Here is a 16,242-nt window from a genome sequence, read left to right as displayed (position 1 = left end):
CCCAGGGAAGAACCTACCAGATGCTTCATAAATCACTGTAAAAGCTAAAAATGCTGGCTACTTCGCTTGCACCAGGATTTTATACTGATGTGCCTGTCTCTCATTATGCTCTTTGTTATGAACCCCCTCTTCCACTGCTGACATGTTCATTGGAAGCTGTAGTTTTCACACCTCTTAGGATTTCACTTGAAGGTTTTCACTGGTAGCAAAGCATGAATTTCTTTTAAACTGCAGAATGTCTTAGCTTTTACAGGAAAAAGCAATGAAAGAAATGAATTGTGATGTGCTGGGAAGTATGTCATGCAGATATTTTAATCCTTCATGCTGGCAGCATATTAACACATGTAAGCAAGGAGGGCTGTCTCCACTTACCGCTACCTCCAGCTGAAAAAAGCAACGCCTTTTCTCCAAAAGATCTTGGTCCTTTCTATACCATCTGAGCGAGACCTCTGGTGATAGCGGGACCCTTGTCACCATCCCATATGTTATTATATGCTCTATTTTTAGCAACTATTATGCGAGTGCCTTGACGTCACTCCAGCGTGAATTAGCTCTGCTCTGCCAACCTCCTTGCTTGCTGCTCCCTAAGGGGTGGGTGGTGGGGTAGCTGGGGGCTGCTGAGCCAATGCTGAGCTGCAATTAGATGACTCTGCGAAGGGTCTCCATCCTCTTTCCATGTGACAACCGGATAGCAAAATTAGAAGAATTTTACTTAAATATTTAACACTGTTAAAACAATAGCATGAAACAGCTTGTGCAGCTGTCACAGTAACCAGAGCCTTTCAGCGTCTTTGTATATGCTAAATGAGAATTTGTCAGTCTCCTCAGGTTCTTGCTGTGTTAGGTTAGGTGCCTGCTGCAAGTGCTTTGTGCGTGCTGTGTGACATGCAAGAGCCATCTGAAAGAAGGGAGAAACCCTCTCTCTTGTCATTCTCTGGACAGTGCTCCCTTCAGCAGACGGCTGTTCAGTAACAAGTTCAGCCAAGAAGAGTTCAGGCTGGATCATCGCTAAATTATATATAAAAAAAAAAAAAAAAAAAAAGCACCGTAACATGTTTATATTTAGCGCAGGGAACTCTGGAGGGGAAAATGAAAGGGAGCAGATAGGTGTGAGAACAGGAGGGCAAACAGGAACCAAAAGGACCGTTGGGTTTTCTCCTCGCTCTATCAGGACAGATGCTCTGACAGCTCCCTATGAAGTAGTTGGATAGCATGTTGTTTAAATCATTCAAGTTTAAAGTTTAAATAGATCTCTAATCCAATTTGTGTGGAAGCAATTTCCTTCCAGAAAACAGATTATTTCTATCCAGGCTGCTCTGCTTAGCTACCCACCCAAAAGTTAGCGAAGCAGAGGCATGGTTTGTGTGCTGATTAGAGACATGAAGAAAGCTTCCAATCAGCCTGCTTCCTTCCTAATTGCAAACTTTAAAACGCAGCTGATTTTGCACGTCCTACTAACAATTATAAATAGCTGCCATTCAGAATAGCATAAGAGTGATACAAACAGCTTGCTTTAATGTAACATCTTGCTGGCAGGTTCTAACAACAGTAAACAAACAGGATCTGTAAAGCGGTACACTGACATCACACCAGCATCATCGGGGTTTTGTGTTTTTAATATTGCAGCAGTGAATTTTCATAGAGAACACACGACTCTTCCTCCAGCAAAGATCATGTTGGGAACTCTCCGTCTTGTCGATGTAGCGTATCGCATAAGGCTTTTTTGTTTTTTCCAGCAAGTCCCTCACGCCATAGTATCTCCGAGTGGAGGATGCAGAGCATTGCCAGAGATTCAGATGACAGCTCAGATGATGAATTCTTTGATGCACATGGTATGTGGAGCCTAAATCACCATTGTTTGTTTCCTGAAATGGTGGGGTAAGATAACGGAAGGCATGAGGGTGGGGGGTGAGCGAGGAAGGAAGCGAGACTTTTTTGCTTTGTTTGAAGTCTTTTCTTTTCTAACCAAGATATATGCAGCATCAGTGCAGTTTCTTCAAGCATCCCCAGCATCACCCAGCAGACTCTTATATTTAATGCAGCAACATTTCAGATTCATTGTGATCTATTTGAAGGGATCTTGAAAAGTGTTAACCTTTGAAGCTGTATTTTATTTGGTGCAAATGAGTGTGGGTAAAATTCAGCAATACTAACTGGACTGTGGGTGTGTCCTAATGATTCTGATTCAGTATGACTGATTATTTTTCTAATTTATTGTTTAATCAGTAGGAGGTATAATTAATTGTCCTGTGTGGGCCTGAAGAGACCCAAGTTTGCCTTTATTAACTCCTTATTCTCCCATCCCAAGAAATAGTGAATGCAGCAAGGTACTTCAGGTGCCAAAATTAATCAGTGTTGATTCCAGAATTCTCAAAGTAATTTTGACTATCCGTATTAGGAGAAAGCTGCGTGATTTTTTTTTAATTTTTTTTGTCTGTGCATGTGTGTGTGAAGAAGATTTGTTCCACTGTACTCATTTTATATATTGTACTTAATGCCTATTTAAGCCTGAAGGGCTCGATCTCTACTGACAACAGATGGACTCTTCTCTCAGCTTCTCTCACACATGCTAAATGTGTGCTCATGAAGTTGGTGACCCTTCTGTGACATGCAGTTGTTAGAAGATGATGCTCCAGTTTTGTAAAGCAGAATTTCACTGATGGTTCAGCTAGGTTTCACTGACGTTCAGCTAAAATTCAGTCTCAGGAAATTGATAGTATTGTGTTCCAGAAGAGTTCTCGCATCAAGTATTTAGGCATGCATCTCAAATTCTGGGGTAGAAAGTGGCATGCTATTGTGGAGCGTGACTTGCACAATAGGAGTTTAAACGGCCAGGATGCCTGCAAGTCAGGGGATGAATGCGTCTCTTGCCTGGAAGGAGAAGGGCCAGCTTAGTTTTAAGTGTCTCTATTTATTAACTTACATAGCATCTACAAAAACTATGTAAGGGATTTATTGTAGCAATATGCATACAAGAAAAGAGGAGTGACTCATCGAAACAGTACCACTGCTATCCACCGTCTTTTTTGCCTTTTTAATTACTCAGTAATAAAACGGAGATAGAGATGGCTCTGCCTGGGATCCAGGCCCCCAGGGAATCCCTGTCGTGCTCCTAACAGGCTTGGGAAGGAGAATTAACAAAAACGACCCTTGTGCCACGGTTGGTATCAGCACCTCTGTTGCAATATTTCTAGGAGCTTGCTAACAAAAAGCAGCTCCTCTTCTGCTAGCACACTGCGTGTCTCCATTTACATACAGACTGTCCTCTGCAATCCGCACAGTTGTGTTTGAAAAGTCTGCCTAGTCAGATGGGATTTTGGCTTACAAGTTGAAGCCTTGATGTGTGTGCTGTTCAGCACAGCCCTCTCTTTGGGAGGGACCTCTTGTTGCCCCTTGGCCCGCAGATGACATGTCCCAGCTCAGGGTCTGTGAGCGGGGATGAAGCACCGCTTGCAGCTTATCCTGTTGGGGAGGCTTGCAGGGTCGGTACCATGGGAACTGGCACAGATCAGGATGTGAGTCAACACCAAGCAGAGTTCCTCAGAAGTGCTTCCCATATATACACACACGTTTCCTCGCAGTGCAGTGGGTGTAACCTGAGCCCAAGAAGATTTCTTGTCACCAGCTTCCCACTCATCCTCATTCACTGGCACACTGTGGTAAAGATAGTGACAAATACAGTAATATCTAATATCTATCCTGTAATAAATGCTAATAACAGGAGTAATATCCCATTCAGTGATCATTTGAGCAGCAGTAAGGGCTGTAATTAAACCTCTCAAGAAAATAAGTTTAATATTTAGATTAAGTTGCTGGAGGAGCTTTGAGTGCAATCTTCCTCTTAATTCTCTGCCAGCATGTATGTTGTGTGCTTGTGCTTTCCACTTGCTCTGAACAGGTAGCTCTGCACTCTCTTGTGCAGGGAAATGGGGATTTACTCACATTTTTTCCATAGCTGAAAAAGGAAGTGGCGTGCTGATGGAGAGTTTCCAGGTTGCTCTCTTTTTATGGTCAAAGTGTAAATAGAAACTCCTAAAAATAATTGGTCTTTGCTTGGCTCTGCACTTAGTCCCCTTCGTATATATTTTTTTTTTTTAAGCTGTTGCTCAGATTTGCTGGAAAGATGAATACATTTCATAATCTTTTTGTTCCCCATCGTAGGATTCTTCCAACTAATTATTTTCTTAGTAACTGTACAGCAACAAGAAAGGGGGAATCCTAGTCTTGGACTCTGAAGATTACAGCTTTTAGATCCTCAAGACATCTGTAATTACTGCTGTTATTATTATGTTTATAACTCTTTATTAAATTTACAAGCCCAAAATTTTCAGGAAAGAAAGACTAAGCGCAGAACAATAAATAAATTAGAAAGCACTTAACCTCTGTAACAGTAAAAGATACATCCTCAATATAAAAAAAAAAAAGAAAAGAGAAAGGAGGAGAAAAAAAAGGAGCCAGCAACCCATACCAAAGCATCTTTGTAAGACTTGCATTGCCATTGTTTGGTTTTCCATGGGTTCAAGCCGGAGCTTCGGGGCTCTGTTTCCTTCCCAAGAACCTGCCAGGATTAAGCGTGAAGCGTGGAGGAGGCTGCATGGTGCCCTGCCCAGCTCATGCTGGGTCCATGCTCTCGCCCATAAAGGAGCCATCAGGCTGCTGCTGTCTCAGAGGACCTCTGGTTTGACAGAAACATTTTTGTGAGCCCTTTCTCAGCTCCAGACCGGCCACCCTGTGTTCAGGCTTGGGCTGAGAGCGAGCTCAGCCTCTTGTGGGGGAAGTCCACACGTGTTGGATAACCTATCCCAGGCCAGCAGGTATGGGGTTGGGTTGTAGGGTGTCTGGTGGGGGCACTGGGATGAATTCTTCCAGTGCTACGGCTGCTAATGGCTTGTTTAGTGAAGCCTCCACAGAGCTCAGCTGCTTGTTTCCATGTGGATGTACCAGCAGAGGCCTGTGGACAGGCAAGGCTGGACTCCTGCCTGAGTCAGGCTTTCACTGCGGTGAATTAGGGCTCTGCAGCCCAGCACCATGTGGTGTGGGCACAAACCACAAGCCTGCCTTCCAGGGTCCCCTGCCTCACAGCCCTCCTTTCTCCCCTAACCTGCCATAATTCCTCTGATGTCTGCAGTAGAGCAAGGCTATTAATCTTTCTTACGTTTGGATACTACTGTGGGGTGTTTTATAGGGTCTGTCCTTTATATGTCTCTTCCTTTTAATTACAATTCTACAAACATATTTTGGGGACCCTTATTCTTTATCAACTGTAGTTGAACTGAGCCAGGGGATTCAGAAGATCCTGAGGCAGGAGGGAAATGGCAGACATATGCAATCAGTGTGATCAAACAAGTCTCATCTCCTAAGGAAATCAGGCTAAAGATAGCCTAGCAAGTTCATGTTTCCTTTATTACTCATGCCTTTTTAGGTATTTGGTCCTATTAACAATAGTGATCCTTGTCACTGCTTCCCCCAAAGACATCCCGCAGCTTTCAAACAGGTCCCAGCAGCAGACATTGCTTTGTCCTCTCCTGTACTGGAGCATTCTGGCTGCTTTAGCATCATCAGAAAGTATGGCAAGAAAAACGTCAAACTTGGTACCTGAAATGGTAGCATTAAAAATCCATGTTACTTTTTCCATGCTTTAGGAGTTTTGTTTGTTAAAAACATGGAACTAAAACATTTTGTCTACTTTTCAAAAGGTGCTTTGGTTTCTATATAACAAAAGCTGGTAAAGTATCATGTTTTATTATGACTTAAGCCATCCAAATGTTTATAAGATTATGTAGTTACGGAGCCTGACTTTTATTTAAAATTCTGTTCTGTGCTCTTGCCTGTATACATATTTGTGTGTGCGTGACTCTCCAAAAATCTGTTTTTTAAAGAGGACTTGTCTGACAATGAGGAAATGTTCCCGAAAGAAATAACCAAATGGAGTTCCAATGATCTGATGGATAAAATTGAAACCCCCGAATGCGATGATGTCCAGGGTAATTTTTTTTTTTTAAGTAAAACCTGCATGTGATATTTTACAGTATTTCCAGGCAATTGTTACAGCCACATTCTGAAAAAGGTAAAACTTGTTATCCTCATCTCACAAAAGGAGAAGCTGAGACAGAGCATAAAAATTACTGCCCAGTGCTGCTGAAAAAGAATTGCCCAGTGGGAGTTGGGATAGCTCTTGATTCTCTTTTATTTTCCGTGTTGGTTAGGCTCCTTTGTGCGACAGCCAGGATTCTCTCATATAATGATTAAATATTCCAGCTCCGTCTTGAATGACTTGAATTTCTCCTGACTCTTCTTTCCTCTTGCTCCATGCTTTGTTCTTGTCTGTACCTGCCTTGGTTTTATTTTCTGCTCTTCGTTATGAAATTCTGAAAGGAAGCTAGCTCCTCAGCCAGATCGATTCAAGTAGCAGCACAATGGAAGATGACACTTAGGCTTTCTGGTACAAAGTCAGTCAGTGTAGGCACAGACATATGAACACATCAGATCTCTGCTCTCCCAGCATAGTTCAAGCAATTCCTTTTATTTTCCCCACAAACCAATCATTTCTGACAATTGTGCAGGGACTTCCCATTGTTGCCATCCTTAATAAAGCAATGATACTGGATCGCTGTAATGAGGAAAGAGCTCACTAATGTCCTCAGAGCTTACTGAGGTTATGAGAAATTGCTGGAAAGTAAGTGACCCAGCGTTGCCCAGGCTTCTCAGGTGGAAGGAGGCAGGAGGGATGGAGAAGGCGATTTGATGAAATAATTAAGGAGATGTGAGGCAGAAGAGGCTGAGAGGCATTGGCACAAACAGTGTCTTTATGGAAGAGTGTCTTTGCCAAATAGCATCTTGCAGCACTGATGTTTTAAACCTCTGTGCTTCCAGGTGACTTGTATCACGAGACATCAGCAGAGTACCATGTCGGCTCCAGCGTGGAGAGGCTCAGCATCATTGAAGTGAGTGAGTCGGTTTCTTGTAATGAGATCCTTTGTTGCTGGCATATGTCTGTGTGGGGTAAATGGGGTAAACGGCTCCCTTTGCTGTGAGCCATGTCTTGTCTTTGTGTGTCGTTCTGAGGTGCACCAGCATGCTGTGTACTTCATGGCTAGGTTTAAGGGTTTATTTCACCCGTCTTTTGAACATCATACAGAAAACGCTCTGTAGTTTGCAGGCAGTGTCAGGTATCCAGCTGGAAAAAAAAAATTACTAATCCTATGGGAATAACTGCAGCCTGAGGCACTACTGGGTAGAGCTATCCTAATGCTGAGTGAGCTAGCACGGACATGGGAGCGGAGAGCCGTGTTACCACAGCACTAAGGTGCAGGCTGCCGTGGTCCAAGTGACATAGCTCAGCTGTAGCCCACTCTTTGGAGCTGCTCAAGGTCTTGTTCGGAAACTAGTTACAGCATAGCCTGTATCAGCGCTCTGGGTAAAATAATAAGTAAATAGTAACACACACACCCACCCCAGCTTTCTAGACTTGCATGTACAGGCTTTTGCAATTCAGTGTCCTAGTGAGACAGTGCATCTTGGAGTGGCTGTGCTCATGCTACCCTTAAAGCATCTGCCTGTCTGTGCTGCAGAGATGATGTAGCTGCTTGCAGAGTGCCTAAGTTATGTCATGGTCTGTGAAAGACCATGAGCATGTTTTTGGTATTACTCTGTGTGCCAGGCTGTAACTTCATGGTGGTTTGGCTTTTTCATAATAGACCAAGAGCTCAGGGGCCATGGGGAGAGTGGGTGGCTGGGGACGGGAACAGCTTTAGTCACCTCAAGACAACCAAGTCACAGCCCTAAGATTTCTTTTAGAGCTCAGGATGGTGTGGAGAACTTGTCTTCTCCAGAGGGCTGTACAAACTCAACCCCCTCCCGTTTCTGCCTTCATTTTAGAAGAAGAACAGACTTCAAAGTGAGATGAAAAAGACAGTTATTTGTAGTTGTTCACAGTCTACTAAAATAGTATGAAATTCCTAGCCACCATTGCATGATTTTCAGGTTAACAGCTGTCGTCACCAAAAGGTAGTTCAGGAATCAGGTGCCGTAAGAGACTCCAGATCTTACAAGAAGGTTCTAAATAGCCACCTCCACCCCTAAACTAATCAGCAGTTTCCCCACTGCTTCCCCACTTCCTTCAAGAGCAGAGGTTAATGAACTGAAAGGGAAAGGTGCCTCCAAAAGACTGCCGATAAACTTCTGGATGGCCTGAGCTTGATGACTCATGTTGTTCTCCAAATGAGCACTTAAAACATTTGTCTGAAAGTAAAAGCGTGCTGAGATGCTGAGAGCGCTCCTCCCATGCCTCCAGCCAGGCAAAAGTTCACTTTGCAGGTGCTGTAAACCGGAATCAGAGAAGGTTTAAAGAGCAGGCATTAATACGGTGTAATGGTACTAAATAATTTAAGGCCATTCTTATGCAGGAGGTCTGGAAAATCTTTATTACAGACTTGGATGTGAATTTTAATACTTCTGGTGGGCTGTGTATTAAGACATGCTTTAACATTATCTGGTAAAAATGTAAGCTAGTTGTTAGGTTGCTAATGTGTGCTGGGCATGCTTTCCTCCCACCAGCAGGTTTGTCAGGGACTCAATCACTGTCAAAGGACAACAGGTAACTAAAGACGCTAAAACTAGAAGAATTTGCCAAATGGAAAGTACTGCTGCCCTCCACCCCTTCCACACCCCCTCCCAATGGCTATTTCTCTGCCTCAACAGGGACTTGCCCAGTATGTTCTCAAATGTTGTCTCCACTAGCACAAAGGACAAGGCACAGGAGGAAAGATCAGTACCTGCTTTCACATATCTCAGAGGTGTTGGGATTTGAGTCCATATGGGAGCCATAAACACTGAAAGCCCTGGTAGCAAATAGATATTAAAAATAGTTACTGCCCTGTTGTGTTATGGATATGTGACCAGTACAAATGGATGCTTTTGTACCTGCTCCTGGGGCATCAGGACTGGGCTTACAGCTGTTCTGGCAGGGCACTTAATGATAACCCACTCTGGAGGTCGGATACAATTCCCTCCTTCCCCCAAACTACAGCCTGTCTTCTTAGGCAAGGAATTGATTCAACATAATAAACAAACAACATGGACAGCCAAAATAAAAACCTTTAGTGTGTTCATGCAGCAATCTCCCAGCCACATGTTGGCCAGTCCTTGGGTCACTGAGGTCCTGAAGTTTTTTCTTTTCAGTTCCTCTTTTGCAACAGTATAAGCAAATCTGAAGTCTTATATTTGTAACTTCTGTCGTAGGCAAACAGATGCAATGACTGATCTCTTCCTACAACTTCTTTCCCCAGTAACTTGCCACTCACTGACCTGTTTCAACTCATTTGTTAATTTTGCTGAATGTGTTTTACTGTCAACTGCTGCTGCTGAGCTCAGCACCCCAAGAGAAAGCAACACCCATCTTTTATAAACGCACAAAAGTAATGTCTTTACTGCTGCCATGTTTTACCTGTTTACAATTTTATGCAAATTTTTTTTACTTCCAGCATTTCTTCTGCTCAGGACAGTCAGTTATGCCAAGGCTGTTTGTGTGTGTTTGTGCATGCACGTGTTGTGTAGGATAAGAGACCTGGAAGGAGTAGTCAGGTTCTCAGCTGTTGTATTCAGGTGTATCTAATGCCCATTTCCATAAATTAAGCACATTCCTTCTTGAAGACAGTTTAGTTTCTTACCTGCAAGCCTGCAGATGTTGTTCTAAAACCTCATATCTCCTGTGTTTAGAAACCTGATTTCCAGTCTACTCTTATTCAGGATCAGCTTCGACTCTTGTGCTTGCGCCTGCACTCTCCTTTGACTTAAGTGCCTCTCTTCCCTCCCTAGCTTTCTTTACTCATCTCCACTGTGTTTGAGAGCAGGCATTTCATTCTCGGGGAGCTTTGTGAAGCAAATAAACCTGAACTCTTTCAGTCTCTGTTCAGAAAGTCTCCATGCTTCTTGTCCTTCTGTGGTCCTTCTCACACTGCAATTATCTTTGTGTGTGGATGGCCCAAACTGAACTCAGCCTTCTTGATGGGGGCTGGCCAAGGCCTTGTATCACGGCTAATCCTGTTTCTGCTGGAAATACCTTGCTTCGTGGATTGTTGTTTGCCTCATCCCTGACTGGACTTGATGTGGATAGTAGTGCATTTATTGTATGCACCATATGCGAACTTGGGGAGGAAAAGGTGATAAAATTTGCATAAAAGGCACTTGGACCTGTCCTGGTTTCAGCTGGGATAGAGTTAACTGTCTTCCTAGTAGCTGGTACAGTGCTGTGTTTTGAGTTCAGTATGTGAAGAATGTTGATAACACTGATGTTTTCAGTTGTTGCTCAGTAGTGTTTAGACTAATGTCAAGGATTTTTCAGCTTCTCATGCCCAGCCAGTGAGAAAGCTGGAGGGGCACAAGAAGTTGGCACAGGACACAGCCAGGGCACCTGACCCAAACTGGCCAACGGTGTATTCCATACCATGGGACGTCCCATCTAGTATAGGAACGGGGAAGTGGGGGCAGGGATTCGCCGCTCGGGGACTGGCGGGGTGTCGGTCGGCGGGTGGTGAGCAATTGCACTGCGCATCATTTGTACATTCCAATCCTTTCATTATTGCTGTTGTCATTTTATTAGTGTTATCATTATTAGTTTCTTCTTTTTCTGTTCTATTAAACCGTTCTTATCTCAGCCCATGGGTTTTGCTTCTTTTCCTGATTTTCTCCCCCATCCCACTGGGTGGGGGGGAGTGAGTGAGCGGCTGCGTGGTGTTTAGTTGCTGGCTGGGGTTAAACCACGACAGGACCAAATAAAACCTCTTTGTAAAATAAGCCTTTCTACTGTGCTCTCTTTCATTCCCACCTAGGATGAATCAGTGCAGCCATTAATGCAGCCAAGTAAAATCCATGTCCTCCTCTTGGTACTCCATGGAGGGAACATCCTGGACTCAGGAAGTGGTGACCAGAGCTCCAAGCAAGGGGATGTTAACACCATCACGACAGTGTTTGACACAGTGATGAGGGTACATTACCCAGCTGCTCTTGGACACATTGCCATCAGGCTAGTCCCTTGCCCAGCCATCTGCTCCGAAGCTTTTTCGCTGGTGTCCAGGTAAGTTGATGCTACTTTGTCATGGAGAGACACGTAGAAAATTTCACTCTTGTTTTTTTTTACCGCTTCCCTGAAATGTTCTGCGTGTAGTATTGAAAGCTCTGACCATGCTCTGAGAATGCACTTATTAATATACTAGTGAGGCATTCAATCTCGATTTCATACTTAGCTGCAGTGAATACAGTAATCATGCAGCAAGAGTTCTGAGATTGATTTATTCTAATTAATCCAATAAATACTGAGGCTTTAATTCCTTGTCTGAGGGTTGTTCTTTCAATGTAAGTATGTTGTCCTCGAAGATTTACGTTTGATGGGAGGGAAAGATTTATTAAACTCTCACCCATTCACAGTAGAATAAATGGCCTTTCTATCTTGAGGCTTTTTTTCAATGAACTGCAATACTGACTGTACTGTCTGCAAATGGTTTTCCCCACTCTGTATGTTAGGCTGAATATTTCCAATGTCTCTTGCCCTATCCAGCCTCAGCCCATATAGTTATGATGAAGGCTGCCTGTCCAACAGCCAGGATCACATTCCCCTTGCTGCACTCCCTCTGCTAGCAACATCATCCCCGCAGTACCAAGAAGCGGTAGCCACAGTCATCGTCAGAGCCAACCAGGCCTACAGTGAGTTCATCAGATCCCAGGAGGGCATGTCATTCAACGGCCAGGTGAGCCAGCAGCTGTTTATAGCCATAACGAAGGGAAGAGCAAGTGAAGCAATTTCCTTCTGAAGCTCTCTTTTCCATTAATCTCTCAGGAGGGATGGAAACATGACAGTGTTGAGCTGCAGTAAGAAAGTATTGTGCTTCCGTTTCTTTCTTTCTGAGTGAGTGAGAGAGATTATTGCTTATGCTCTGTCTTGAGCCTTTGGGATTCAAAGCAAAGTCTGAGCTTGCGTTCAGAAATGAAGCTACAAAGCTGTGAAGTTAATCAATTTTCATCATGGCACACCTTTCCAAATCAGGAATGCTACCTTTGTTACCAAACATGATCTCTTCTCCCATTGCAAACCAAGGCTGTTTAAGCATTCCTGTCTTTAAAGGACCTTCAGCCGCTCACGCTGGAGTTGTTGCAAAAGTGGGTTTCTTTTCTGAGACTCTGCAGCTGCTGCACCCCATGCCTGAGCCTCACACCTCTGTGAGCAACGGGACTCTCTAGCCCCACGAGGTTTGAGCTATTGGACTAGCTGTCACATTGCACTGTTGTAGTGTGATTTAACCACCCTGAGCTTCTTCCCAGCCAGCACTGTGCCTGGGAACCCAGACAGCCCTCTCCTACCCAGGGGTCTCAGTGCTTTATTGTGCCCATCTGCTCAATACCTGTGGAGGCAGGACAGCATTATCACCTCAGGGTACAAACAGGACAGAAGCAAAGGGAAGCTTGCCTGAAGTAACATGGACAGCTGGCAACGAGGGAATCAAGCTTGGTTTTCTGAGGCTGGACTTAGTGCTATAGTCAGTGCTCTGTGTTGCTTTCACTTTGCTCCAGTCAGCTGGTGGGGACAGCCAGAACACGTTAGCTATGCTAGATAATGAGAGTCTGCAGGGTACGGGTGGATGTTCATTGACTGAATAGTTTTACTGATGAAAGAACTGGGTGTCCTGTTACTGCAGCTTTCCTAGGTATAATCCAGCACTCCTTTTAACTGTCATTTCTGAACTGAAGTCAAGGGGCCTTCCCCCCCCCCCGGCTTCTGTTGCCTTTTTCAGGTCTGCTTGGTAGGGGACTGTGTTGGAGGAATTCTGGGATTTGATGCCTTATGCTACAGCAATCAGACTGTGTCTGAGAGCCAGAACAGCAGTCGGCGAGGAAGCGTTGTGAGTGTCCAGGTAATACTAGCTCCTAGTGTCTACTGGGAATAGGTCTGCTGGCCACAGCGCCTCCATGGCCCCTGTTTTTTAGTAAGGCTCATCTCATGAAACAACAAAGACTCTGTTCCTTATCAATGGCAAACATGTGTCTTAAGGTGCATATGTGTCTCAATTTGGGTGCATTTGCTCTGAACAGGGATGCTTCACCCTCTGGTGTGAAGCATCACCCACACCTGCTTCAGCCACACCCTTAGGAAGTGGTTTGGTCTGAGATACTGTATTGCCCTTAACTGGATCTTGGGGTAGATGGGGAAAGGAGGGTGGAAGGAGAAACTTATAATGTGGGTGTATTCCTGATTCAGCTGTTAGAGTGCTAAATCCATATACTTCAAATCCCAGGATACCGATCTCCTGTCTCCTGGAATAACAGTGAACAACAGCTATTGTTCCAGTGGTTCTAATCTGGAAGCCAGCAGACACCTCAGCAGGAGCAACATTGATATTCCCCGTAGCAATGGAGAAGATCCAAAGAAGCAGCTGCCACGAAAAAGGAGCGATTCATCAACCTATGAACTGGACACGATAAAGCAGCATCAAGCCTTTCTTTCAAGGTAAGATTTTGAAGGAACAGAACCAGCAATATTCTGGAGCTAAGATTGGTGCATCTGTGAAACTCGAATGTTGCTTTGTCATCCTGTGATAAGCAAGGTCGAGGAAAGTGTTTAGGTTTTTAGGGTATAGATTTTGATCTGTTGTATATACAAAAAAAATTAACAGCTCTCTTGCTTAGTGGCAGCGAGAGAATCCAGCTGCTCTACTGCATCTGTATTACAACAGCAAGAAGCCCATCATCCTGTTGCTTGACAGCCAAGGCAGTCAGGTAACTGCTTTTTTTATGTGCTGCAAGTGCAGGATGGAGATCATAAAGCAAATGTAGAAATCGTGCAAGGGAAGATGGTGAAGCAGAACTGAGAATCCAGTGTTGTATTAATTTCAAAGCATCTCTGAAAGCTGATTTTGAGTTGGCTGGCCTGTTTTTGGGAAAGGTGGGCGTGAGCCGAGTATCCTTTAATTTTGGCCTAGTTCAGGTGTGAGATGGAATTGTGCCCTTTCCTGTCACAGGAGCAGGTTTCTGCTGTCATGGTGGCAGGATGCTCTGGATGAGACATCCTGAACCCTAGCTGGTTGGCTGGTTCATGGAGCAGCCTTCAACTGCGCGTGAGGATTGTTCTGTCGGTGTGACTGTTTGGCAAAGCAACCCAAGTCCCCTGTATGGAGCAGGGACAGGGGATTGTTTTCTGTCCACTGCCAGGGCTGCTCTGTTGCACCAAGGTCGTGTTTCAGATTTGTTAGTATCGAAGCCCCCAGTATCACATTCTTAAGCTTCTTCAAATGGACTTTCAGAAACGTATCCATTAACATAACCGATGAAATTTTCATAGCAGTCTTCCCATTGCTGCTGATCATTCAGGGATTACTTCTGTAAGCCCGGAGACTTTTTCTGACTGAATCATCTTCTTCAGCCTGTGGAACTGGACAGCCCAGACCTTTTCCTCCTGCAGGCCCAGAGGAACTGCAACAGCCTCTTAATCCCTCTTCCCCCATGTCCGAGGTACTGGGGAGCGATGTCCCCCCACCAGCAAACACCGTTATCTGCATTGAAGCTGTGTCCAAGGCTGTTCCTTTTGCCCTGTGCCGAGCTGAAGGCTTGTCCTGCGCTTTTGCCCCTCCTTTGCTACTTGTAATAGTTGCTCCAGCACAGGGACTTGTGTTGTCCTGCCACGTCAGAGGGCCTTTTGTAAAAGATTCATAGGAGAGAGAAAGTATCAAAGTGAATGTCGTTGGTGCACAGAGATACTATGTTCAGAAAGACAGCTGCATTTACAAAAACCACAATAAGCTTCTCGGCTATTTCCAGCGGATTAATAAAAGGCAATCAGTCTCTTGTTCATACCTTATCAAAACAGTCTCCTGTATTACAGGAGAAAATATGAGTCATACAAAAATGTGCTCTTTCTCTTCCTCGTTATTGGCCTCAGGGGCATGGACTTGGCTAAGGAAAGTGGGCTGGCATCTTGCTGCAGTTTCACATCTAGTTTAGAGTAAGCTCTGGGCCTGACGCAGATAAGGGATTGCACAGTTTGTCATTTCAAATAGCTTTGTCCTCGTTCTTCCTGTTCCATCTCCTAAGCATTGTGCCTGCTCCCAACGTGCAGCACTTGGGGGTCCCTGGCAAGGGCTGTCAGTGTTCAGTGCACTGATGGACTGGTGCATCTTTATTTCTTTTACCATTTTGTATTTTTTTTAAATCCACCTTTAGACCTTGGGTCAAAAATGAGTGTCTTCCCACAGCTCAAGAGCAAGATTCACTCAGGTAAAGGAACAGTGTGAAGCTGCTGTACAAGCTCTCTCTACATCTCTTCCCCTCCACTCCCTGGCACAGGAAAGGCTCGGGTGCAGTAATTCACCTCTTCCCCTCTTGCATGACAGCAGGGCATCACACCTGGACCCATCCCTGGACCTTGTGCTTACAGCCGTCATTACTGAGCTGCACAGTCATCAGCAGAATTCCCCTTCAGCCTCTCTGTCACTAAGTAATGATTTTCACATACAAAAACCAAGCCCTGATGTGACACGGCTTCGTGCAGGAGATTGGCAGAACAGAGCCAAGTTCTCCCAATGGGCTCAGCAGACGGGCAGCCTGGTATACGGGGGCCTTTCTGTCCGTGCCGATTGCAGATTTCAGCTTGTGCCAAAGACACTCATTTTTATTCATGTATCAGACCTACCCGCTTCTCTGGGATAATGCCCAGCAAGCCAGAGCAGCATCTGGAGATTACAATCACGCATTTATTTTTAAATTCAGTCCTTCTGCACAACTACATTATTTCTGGCTGTGCTGTACTTGTATTATTGTAAATGAGTTGATTTGCTTCTGAAATCCATAAGCTCTTGTTTAATTAATGCACACAGTACATCTGCTGCTTTTTAAAGGGAGAACAGGGCACTGTAGGTTGCTTGGAGCATGATGGATTCAGAGTTCCTCTTGGCTCCCATTTCTTTTGATTGCTAAAAAGACTATCAAGTTCCCAGTAAAAGGAGAGAAGCTGTCCAAATTGCTTAGTGGTATAAGTGCTCTCATTCTCTTCCGTTCCCCACAAAGAGATGCCGTGGGAAGATGGGTGGAATACACCAAAAACCCCTTGCACCCGTCCTGCCATAACACATCTGCCATCAGGATAGTCTTTCCTTTTGTGCCTTTGTTTGAATCACGTTGCTGTCACGTTTAGAACTGAACATGTTCTAAATAACTTCGTATTCATTACACGCAGCAAACTTAATGCATTGCAGTCTT

General features: G+C 44.5%; 1 protein-coding gene across 11 annotated transcripts in view; it reads left to right on the top strand.

Moving 5' to 3' along the window:
* Positions 1 to 16,242, top strand: part of PITPNM2 (phosphatidylinositol transfer protein membrane associated 2) — a 143,730-nt gene that overhangs the window by 100,856 nt on the left and 26,632 nt on the right. For 10 of the 11 annotated variants that reach the window (XM_052795337.1, XM_052795339.1, XM_052795331.1 and 7 more), the window contains 7 exons: positions 1,737 to 1,832; positions 5,880 to 5,984; positions 6,874 to 6,944; positions 10,830 to 11,074; positions 11,555 to 11,744; positions 12,786 to 12,905; positions 13,287 to 13,498. In XM_052795337.1, the coding sequence (XP_052651297.1) occupies positions 1,737 to 1,832; positions 5,880 to 5,984; positions 6,874 to 6,944; positions 10,830 to 11,074; positions 11,555 to 11,744; positions 12,786 to 12,905; positions 13,287 to 13,498 (1,039 nt within the window). The remainder of the gene's footprint in view (positions 1 to 1,736; positions 1,833 to 5,879; positions 5,985 to 6,873; positions 6,945 to 10,829; positions 11,075 to 11,554; positions 11,745 to 12,785; positions 12,906 to 13,286; positions 13,499 to 16,242) is intronic. The other variant, XM_052795338.1, reaches the window with a different exon arrangement.

The sequence above is a fragment of the Harpia harpyja genome, chromosome 9 (genome assembly GCF_026419915.1).
Source record: "Harpia harpyja isolate bHarHar1 chromosome 9, bHarHar1 primary haplotype, whole genome shotgun sequence".
In the NCBI taxonomy this organism is placed as follows: domain Eukaryota; kingdom Metazoa; phylum Chordata; class Aves; order Accipitriformes; family Accipitridae; genus Harpia; species Harpia harpyja.
Note: the sequence above shows the minus strand (reverse complement) of the source record. Positions and strands in the feature narration are given on the sequence as shown.